Raw genomic sequence first — 9915 nt, forward strand, 5'->3', positions numbered from 1 at the left:
TAGATATCAGAGAACAATTTAAAATATTGTATCAATGCATTCTATGGCACCTTTAAGGTTTCACTTTATTTTGATGGTCCCTTTAACACATTTTATTGACTATAAGTAACATTGCATCTACATGTCTACTAACTCTCATTAAAGTGTTAGTAGAGTATTAGTAGACTGGTAGGGTTAGGGTTAGAATAGGTTGGCATGTACTTGCAAAGTTACCTATAGTCAGTAGAATGTATGTTGGGAGACCATCACAATAAAGTTTCTGCCCCTGTTTCTGTCTATCCTTGATTAGTTTAGTTTATGTGTGCTCTTACTTGGTCTTGTTCCTGTTCTCATTTTGTCATTCTGGTCAAGTCAAGTCAAGTCAAGATTATTTATACAGCGCTTTTTACAATACAAGTTGTGTCAAAGCAACCTTACAGTATTAAAATAATAAAATAAAATGTCAATAATAATGCAAGAGTTCCATATTGCAACAAAGTCAAATTGGGGAGGACTCATCTGGTTCCCGTGGCCTTGTGTCGGTGGCCGTATAGGGTAGGAGTTCTTTCTTGATGATCTGTCTCCGGGGCTCATCTAGTTGACAGGGTATCCGCTGACATTCGGCTGTAGGTGTTGATCCAACATCTGCTCTAGGTTTGAACTGGATCCGGGGGACTGCAGTGACCATCTGATCTGGATACGGACTGGGTCTGGTGGCTATGGTGACCTGGGAATAAGAAACAAACAGACTAATATTAATGTAGACGCAAGAGTTCCAAGTTGCCACAAAATCAGATTGGAGAGATTCTGGTCTTGTTCCTGTTCTCATTTAGTCATTCTGTTCACCCGTGTTTCCCTGATTATCCCGTGTATTTAAGTTCCAGTCTATCCTCCTTTGTTGGGTCTATTTTGTTGTGCACGTGTGTCAGCGCCTGTTCCTGATTTGTATTATCCCTTGTGTTTCACCTATTAAAAGACTGTTTAACAACACTGATGTGACAGAAGACCCAACCGACTAACAGTTAACTGCGTGTTTTCCGCTCCGTTTGTTTTCCATTTTCCATAGTGTTTTTTTGTTTCCGTTGTTCCCCTTATGGATGCCTTCACCCGCCCTGAATACCTCCTCCTCCTGTTGAAGCAGGGGGACAGATCTCTCAAGGGTCATACTAGATTTTTCCTGGCATTCGCCAACATCACCAGCTACCCGGATGCCGCTAGTTTGAATGCTGTGTGCAGAGAACCATCGTCTGAAGATTGCCCTCAGGAGGACTTTGTACTTTTGTGGAGTGGATACTGGCGAGTAACGGATCGCCTCTCATCATCTGTGCCATGGATGATCTCGCCAGTCCTCGCCAGCCCACCATCTCCCCACTGTGCAGAGCAGAAGCCCGAGCCCACCGATGACAAGAACCGGAGCCTGCCGCATCTGACGAGCCATCGCAACTAGGATCGAAAGAGCCGAGGATCGCTGTGGAGCTGAGGATCCTCCGGATCCTCCATGTCACCCTGGCTCATCAGCTCTATGTCTTCACCTCGGGCTCCTCCACCACCTGCTCCACCGCTGTTGGTTGGCCCCTTGGAGTCTTCAGCACTTCCTTCCAATGGCTGCTACCTCCATTGGCTCCACCGTGGGTCGTCATCATGGCTGTGGCCTGGGTCCCACCTGGCTCCTCCTGATCCAAGTCCCTCCTGTCTTCGTCTGGTCTACCTTGGCTCCTCTTGTCTCATCCCTGGCTCCTCCCTCCATCATTCCCTCTCTGGACTCTGTCTGCCGGCCCCCTCCCAGGTATCTGTCCTCCTCCCAAACCTCCTCCCAAGTTCTTACCCATCCCTCCTTCTGTATATTGTATGGCACGAGGACGCACCTTCCGGGAAGGGGGCGATATGTCAGGATTATGGACCTGTTTTGTTGTGTTTTTGCCCCTGTTTCTGTCTATCCTTGATTACTTTAATTTCTGTATACCCTTATTTGGTCTTGTTACTATTCTTGTTTATGCCGAGTTCAGACTGCATGATTTTCAAAGCAATCACGACTCAGATGTTTTCACACTGCATAACTATCTGGGGTAGCATTCCGTCGCTGCTGTGTTCACACTGCACGATGGATCGGCGACAGGGGGTTTCACACTGCATGACTTTACAATAGGAAGAATCGCCGACAACTTTGTCCCGGTCCGCAAACTACGTCTCACAACCAAACACACACGAGAAGTGACATGGAAACAACGCGAGGTCAGGCATGCAAGTTCTCACGTGAGACTGGTATTATTATAAAAAAATGGTAGCCCGCAAGAAGCTTGTCATACAAATTGCATGTGCACTCATTTGCAGCGAAAATAAAAGAAGCCAAAGCTATTCTTGTTGATATTGTGGTCTATACCTTCGTAACTCCTCCCCCAACTTCCCGCTGGCCTGGATGTTGCTGTCTCATTGTCACGTATCTGGTCTTCCCTGTCATCATGAACTCTTGCACCACACTTCATGGACTTCATTCCCCACAAACCACTGCACTAATCACTGCATTCACCTGGCCCTTGTTTCTCACTGCTCTGATTAGTTCTCACAGCTGCACCTCATCACACTGACTGCATTTAAGCCACTCACACACACAGCCACCTTGCGAAGTCTTATTGTTCCTATGGTCATAATTCTAAGCGTGTTTCTCTGTGTTGGATTATCTGTGTATGACTCTGGACTGTGTACCCCGTTGATGATTCCTGCTTCCTGCCATTGCGACCATTGCATGTCTATCGAACTGTTTCCCGGATTACCTACGTTGTTCCTGTTTTCTGGTGATTATTCTTGCCTGTCGACACTTCTCAATAAAGCCTTGCAAATGGATCCGCACGTCTCTGACTCCTCCCTGTGACAGAAGACTTCGCCATTACAAGGATCCAGCAGCGAGTATGAGGTCATCCGGTTCCAGCACGAACTCCACGGTACAGATCATGCTTCTCAAGCAGGGGGAGCGGACTATTGAGGATTATGTCATGGCCTTCATCGAATTGGCAAATCTGTCTTCCATGGATGATCACTGCCTAATGATTTTCTTCCGTGGAGGACTCTTAGAGCCATTGGCTTCCCTCATGCCCATGATTGAACCTAACTGGACTTTGCAATATTTTGTGGACATTGCTCTGCAAATGAGTGGCTCTCCATTTACTGTGGGAATCAAAGAAGAACACAACAATGTTCCCACAGTAAACACCAGCTCAGAGCCACTACACAAGATGGCCGCCCTTCCTGAGCCCGTTCACAAGATGGCCGCCCCTCCTGAGCCCGTTCACAAGATGGCCGCCCCTCCTGAGCCTGTTCATAAGATGGCCGCCCCTCCTGAGCCTGTTGCCAGGATGGCTTTTGTTCCTGAGTTCCCGGGCAAGATGGCTGCCTCACATGAGTCTGTGAACAAGATGGCTACCGTCAAATCAGAGTCTCCGCTGCCGGAGCGCCCTCCAGTGACTGCGCCGCCAGAGCGCCCTCCAGTGAACGCTCGCTCAGAGCCTGCTCTTCCAGAGTCTCCGCTGGAGACGCCCAGCCCTCCTGAATCTCCGCTGGGGTCGTCCAGTTCTCCAGAGCCCGCTCCTCAAGAGCGTCGTCCAGAGCCCGCTTCACAAGAGCGTCGTCCAGAGCCCGCTCCTCAGCCCAGCCTTCCAGAGACTCCACTGGTTCAGCCCTGCCTTCCAGAGCCTCCGCTGGTTCCGCCCAGCCTTCCAGAGACTCCGCTGGTTCAGCCCTGCCTTCCAGAGACTCCGCTGGTTCCGCCCAGCCTTCCAGAGACTCCGCTGGTTCCGCCAAGCCTTCCAGAGACTCCGCTGGTTCAGCCCTGCCTTCCAGAGACTCCGCTGGTTCCGCCCAGCCTTCCAGAGACTCCGCTGGTTCCGCCCAGCCTTCCAGAGACTCCGCTGGTTCAGCCCTGCCTTCCAGAGACTCCGCTGGTTCCGCCCAGCCTTCCAGAGACTCCGCTAGTTCAGCCCTGCCTTCCAGAGCCTCCGCTGGTTCCGCCCTGCCTTCCAGAGCCTCCGCTGGTTCAGCCCTGCCTTCCAGAGCCTCCGCTGGTTCAGCCCTGCCTTCCAGAGCCTCCGCTGGTTCAGCCCAGCCTTCCAGAGACTCCGCTGGTTCCATCCAGTCGTCCTGAGATTCCTGTCTGCCCGGTTCTGGTCACGGAGCTCATGCATGGACTGTTCCCACCCACCCTCCCTGCTGCTCCAGTCCCGCCACCTCTGTCTCCTGACAGTCCCTCTGCTCGCCCACATCCCACCCTCGGTGCAGAGGACTTGCCGTGGGACTGCCAGTCTCCATCGGTGTCCAGACTGAAGGATCCCTCACCATCACCTCCAGTCTCAGAGTCCTGGACTCCACCTCTGTCCTCCGACCCTGCGGCTCCACCCCGGCTCTGTGCTCCCTCATCTCCGTTGTTGGCCATCGGCCCACCAGCTCCTCCGGGCTCCATCGTCTCTCCGGCTCCGCCCCGGTCAGTCGTCGCCCCATCTTCGCCTCTGGACTCTACTCCTCCGGCTGCGCCTCGTCACTCCGTACTGCCGGCTCTGTGGACCTCCTCCCTCCCGTGGGCACAGCCTCGATCCTCTGTCACTCCGGCTCCGCTGCGTACCTCCGGACCTCCATCTCCGCCGGGCTCGCCAGAGCCTTGGGTTGCGCCTTGGCCCTCCGGATCCTCTGTGTCGCCCAGGGCCATCGACTCTCCGGTTCCGCCTCGGGCTCCACCGGCTCCACCTCCGTCGGTCGGCCCCATGCAGGAGCCAACCCTTCCTCCGCCATGGCTTCTCCCTCCGTCGGCTCAGCCTCAGTTCGTGGTTCCAGTACCCCTACATGGACCTGGCCCTCCATCCCTCCCCCTGTTCCGCCTCCGCTCCACCACCCTCCAGGTTGTATTAGGTGGTTAGAGCGTCTGGAAGCCGCTCCTTGTGGAGGGGCTCTGTCACGTATCTGGTCTTCCCTGTCATCATGAACTCTTGCACCACACTTCATGGACTTCATTCCCCACAAACCACTGCACTAATCACTGCATTCACCTGGCCCTTGTTTCTCACTGCTCTGATTAGTTCTCACAGCTGCACCTCATCACACTGACTGCATTTAAGCCACTCACACACACAGCCACCTTGCGAAGTCTTATTGTTCCTATGGTCATAATTCTAAGCGTGTTTCTCTGTGTTGGATTATCTGTGTATGACTCTGGACTGTGTACCCCGTTGATGATTCCTGCTTCCTGCCATTGCGACCATTGCATGTCTATCGAACTGTTTCCCGGATTACCTACGTTGTTCCTGTTTTCTGGTGATTATTCTTGCCTGTCGACACTTCTCAATAAAGCCTTGCAAATGGATCCGCACGTCTCTGACTCCTCCCTGTGACACTCATTGGCTGTAGGTAATCGCCGATGTGATTTTCAGTCAGATCACCTTTCACACGGCATGATTTTGAATCGCCGACAGTTCCAGATATTTAGCATGCCAAATATCTCACGGGTGTCGGCGACACGTCGGCGATTCTCTCAGATCGCATCTTTGATAGTTCACACTGTGTGATTGTCACTCACATGAACGAGCACCGATTTGCCTGTGATTTCGGGCATTTGTCGGCGATTTCTCAAAACCCGTCGGCGAGTCAAAATCGGGGCTAAAATCATGCAGTCTGAACTCGGCATTAGTCATTCTGTTCACCCCTGTTTCCCTGATTACCCCATGTATTCGGTTTCAGTCTGTTCGTTCCTCCTTTGTTGGGTCTACTTTGTTGTGCATGTGTATCAGCTCCTGTTCCTGATTTGGATTACCCCTTTTGTTTGACCTATTGAAAGACTGTTTATGTAACTTTGTCTTTGTTTCGTCCTTCCGACACTGTGACGTGACAATGACCATATTTTAGATTCCTTAATCCTATTCCCTAACACCTACCTTACTAACTATTAATGAGCAGAAAATTAAGAGTTTATTGAGGCAAAAGTTATAGTTAATATTTAGTTGATAGTAAGAATTGGTCCCTAAACTAAAGTGTGACCAGTCGCACCAATCAGGATCTCAAAAAAGGATGTAATCAAATCAGTAGTGGAACTTGATGGTAATGTCAAGTTTTGATCAGGTAGCAGCAGTGGATAGACTCATGACCAGAGTAAAAGAGGGATCACACATAGTGAGTAATAATGTTGCTGGCAGGTAATAATGTTGTCTCATACCTCTTGTGTAATGTAGATTATAAGATGCTATTTGTTGCAGTATGCAGTTAGACATAACAGGAAATTACAAATGTGGGGTCACTTTCCTTTATATATCAGTGACTTGCACACCTGTAGCTGTGGAGAAGAAGCTGGTTGCCAACAACATGTATGTAAACCCTTTCATGACAGGAATACATCTTTTAGGGAGATACTGTCTGACAAAGCACATACACAGCATGTTTCCTTGGATATCAGTTAAACGTTTAAAATAATTTTGGTTAGAGGGGAAAGCCCGTGTTCATTTTTCCCCATGTCACTCAGAAACACCTGTGATGTGGTGCGCATTTTCCTACTTGAGGCGATTAATTATGACATCATTGTGATGGGGAAATCAGTGCAATGACAGATCAAGGGTGAAGTTCTCGAAAAACAGGCTTAAAGTCATTAAGTGATCAACCATGACTTCATGAAAAAGGATTTTGTTCATTTGCGTGTGTGTGTGTGTATAAATATATATATGTATGATTTGGGAGGAAAAAATAAAACATGGAGACAATTGAAAAAATGTGATACATTGCAACAGAGCAATTTGTTATAGTAGCCCAACTCTTGGCAACGTGTGGGTGTTGCTGCGGGTGTGAGACATTTTTGTCTTCCTGCCATATCAGCTAATATATAATACACCTCACAACATCCTAAGGGAAGTGGCACTTAAGTCTAAAAAGTAAAATAAATAAATAAATAAATAAAAAGGGGGGGTGACAAAAAAAGTACAGTTTTCCTGTTTCACTGTATTGTCCTGAAGCCATTTGGTATAGATAAAAAAAGTCTTGACATTACTACTTGACATACACACTGTCAAAACTTTAATGACTAATATTGGATTTCTTAGATATGATGTATTATTTGACAGAGTTTATGCAGACTAACTCTAACCAATATAGCGGTCTAGAGCTGTTTACAACACTGTTCAGCGTTTGGGGGAGCAGCAAAGGTCAAAGATAACAGAAAAGACTAAAGGGTATCATTGGTAAAAACAATTTGATAGAATGATTCGATTTTAATAATAGCAACTATATGAAGCAAAGACAGTAACGTCAATATTAGTAAAGAAATTTTGTTTTTCTTTAGAACATGTTCTGTCTATATATTTCAGAAAGTAGAAATAACAAGGCCTATATTGTAGTAGCCACAATAGGACCCCCACTGCCCTGAAACAAGGTTGTTTCCCAAACCCTAAGTAAATTGTAGAAAATATTGGCACATTGGTTTAAACTGCTTTTGGGAAAAGAACCAATGTCAGTGTCTACGTACAGCCTAATTTTTTGGTTTGGGTTTGGCACCAAAGAGATATATTATACCCGGAGAAAGCTATCCATTAGCATTTTCATTCTTTTTGAATTAGTGGAAACATAAAATACTGCATGTTTACATAATTCATAAATTCAAACCAGTTTAATTTGGATACCACTTTTGAAATGGAACTGTGGCAGAAATGGGAGGGATACAGTTATAAAGTAACTCCACCTCTTATCTAATGCCCGGCATATGTTGCTCTTTCAGCTTCCCACCCCTAAAGCATCTCAGCTCTTTAAAAGCAGCCCATGTTGCATTTTTGGGCAATTTTTATCCAATTACTGTCTTTAGATACCTGATGTGTCCTGTGCATATACACTACTTCTTTCACTGAATATCAAAGAGGGACTTCAATAGCAAAAGAAGAACTGGAAAAGAGAAGACCATTCACTGAAATTAAAAAATACTACTACTAATAATAAATAACCTCCTGATCTGCTGATATTTTCTGAATTGGACAAAGATGGCTTTTTTTCGTTTTTCACTAACACTTTTTGTTAGCATTCAACTCAGCTTATATGGCTCCAACTCCCTTGTATTCGGCTTAAAGAAGGTCTGTACATTGTGTAATGGGCCCTCAGGGGAACCCAAGGGCCACAGAGGTGAACGTTTATCAGGGAAGGAGATCACATCCATGCTGGCATTAGGTGAACCCTGTGGGGTTTACACCCTACCATGTGCTCAAGGTCTTCGGTGTATCCCTCCTCTTGGAGAGCAAAGCCCCCTTCAGGCACTGCTTCAGGGACGAGGAATCTGCAAAAACATCAAAAGTACCTTTACTGACATCTCTCCACCTGCAGGTAAGATGACTGGTCTCAGTGCATCTCTTTAGACTGAGTTGAAATTGATTAGTCTTCAAATTTTGTCTGGTTAAAAACATTTTGAGATTCTGACTTACCTAAACAAACTAAACTTAAAAGCTGAGCATGTATATGTTAATACTAAATAGAAAGTAAACAGTTCACATAAAATTGTGAAATGTTCACTTTAATGTGTCAAAGGATTTATATTTGACTCATACATTGCTAAAATACATTTTTCACATGTTTAATATGGATGGGAAACCAGCAAACGTTTTGTAAAACAATCATCTGTACAATTAGCAGGCTATGACTTTTTCTATAATGGTGTAAAGAATATTGTTTTATGTTATCAGATTATCTGTTACTCTATTTTACAGTCCAAGGTATTCTTGAACTTTTGTCCCGAACTAATATTTTAAGTACAACCATCTATGTGCTGTTTATTTGAACAAAAGCTATACTGTAATCATATTAAAAACCACAAGTATTGTGTTTCAGACTATCAACCATCAACCTCTGAAAACACTGAAAAGGTAATATTTTTGACCCTGTAAATTACTGTACTACTACACTCCTGCAGTCTGATTTTTAGTTTGAAATGAAAACTAATGTTTTCATAATGTATTTTCCCTGTTGTTATTTAATTTTGTAGGGTCCTTGTCGTAAACTGCTAAACACAGTCCTCCAAAGTATAGAGCTCACAATCATTCATTCAATTCCGGACATCTACATCCCCAACTGTGACAGACAAGGGTTCTTCAGGAGGACACAGGTGTGTAGTGTTCTTAGAAGGTGTTTTAAAACGTTCTGTTAAACTGTAATTCCATTTGTAAATCCATATGCTGTGGCCCATGGTCATGATGCGCATTGCAACAATGTAAACTGTTCTCTATAAACAATAATATAGTCTGTATCCTCTTTTTAACCTTCTTGAAACAGTGTTGGTCATCAAGAGGAATGCAAAGAGGCCACTGCTGGTGCGTTGACGAGAAAGGATCAAAAATTCCATCCCGTAAAAGAAGTGATGGGACTATCTCATGTAACAGTGCCTGAAAATTTTGATACAACTTGACATTTAATGTAAATCTGGACCTGAAATCTGTTTAGTAAGTACTAAGAGAGAGTCAGCAAAAGAGATGAAAGACACTGAGAACTCTATGACTATGAAGCAAGTAGAATATTTACAATCATTTATCTCCCTCTGGTTGTGAAAAATATTTTTGCAGCATTATGTATAAAAATTTCTGATTCATACATTTAACAGAACAGTAACAGTTACTGAAGTAACTTTTTTTTGGAGATAATAATTGAATTTCTTACAAATACCAGACAGAAACAGATAGAAAGATTATATACTCCCTGAGTCAATGTCTAGTTTAAAAATGATAATCTATGCAGTAAGAAAAAGTTATATATAAAATGTATTTTTTCAAATTACTAATTTATATTGTATACATATTAACTGATTATATAGTAATATTATATTAATAATTATTGTCATTTCTGCAGTGTATTTCCTTTCCCACATATGCATCCCTGCAGAAGGACTCACACTGTTCATGCAGGTGATCAGGGACCCTGGGCATCTTTTTTCTGGTGTTTTTT

General features: G+C 45.1%; 1 protein-coding gene across 1 annotated transcript; it reads left to right on the top strand.

Moving 5' to 3' along the window:
• The first annotated feature begins 1072 nt into the window (after positions 1–1072).
• On the top strand, positions 1073–9363 carry igfbp6a (insulin-like growth factor binding protein 6a). Its single transcript, XM_073825536.1, has 5 exons — positions 1073–1415; positions 7999–8307; positions 8809–8843; positions 8963–9082; positions 9250–9363. Exons 1-5 carry the CDS (start codon positions 1073–1075, stop codon positions 9361–9363), a joined length of 921 nt encoding a protein of 306 aa, XP_073681637.1.
• The last annotated feature ends 552 nt before the right edge of the window (positions 9364–9915 follow it).

Source organism: Garra rufa, chromosome 20 (genome assembly GCF_049309525.1).
Source record: "Garra rufa chromosome 20, GarRuf1.0, whole genome shotgun sequence".
Taxonomy (NCBI): Eukaryota; Metazoa; Chordata; class Actinopteri; order Cypriniformes; family Cyprinidae; genus Garra; species Garra rufa.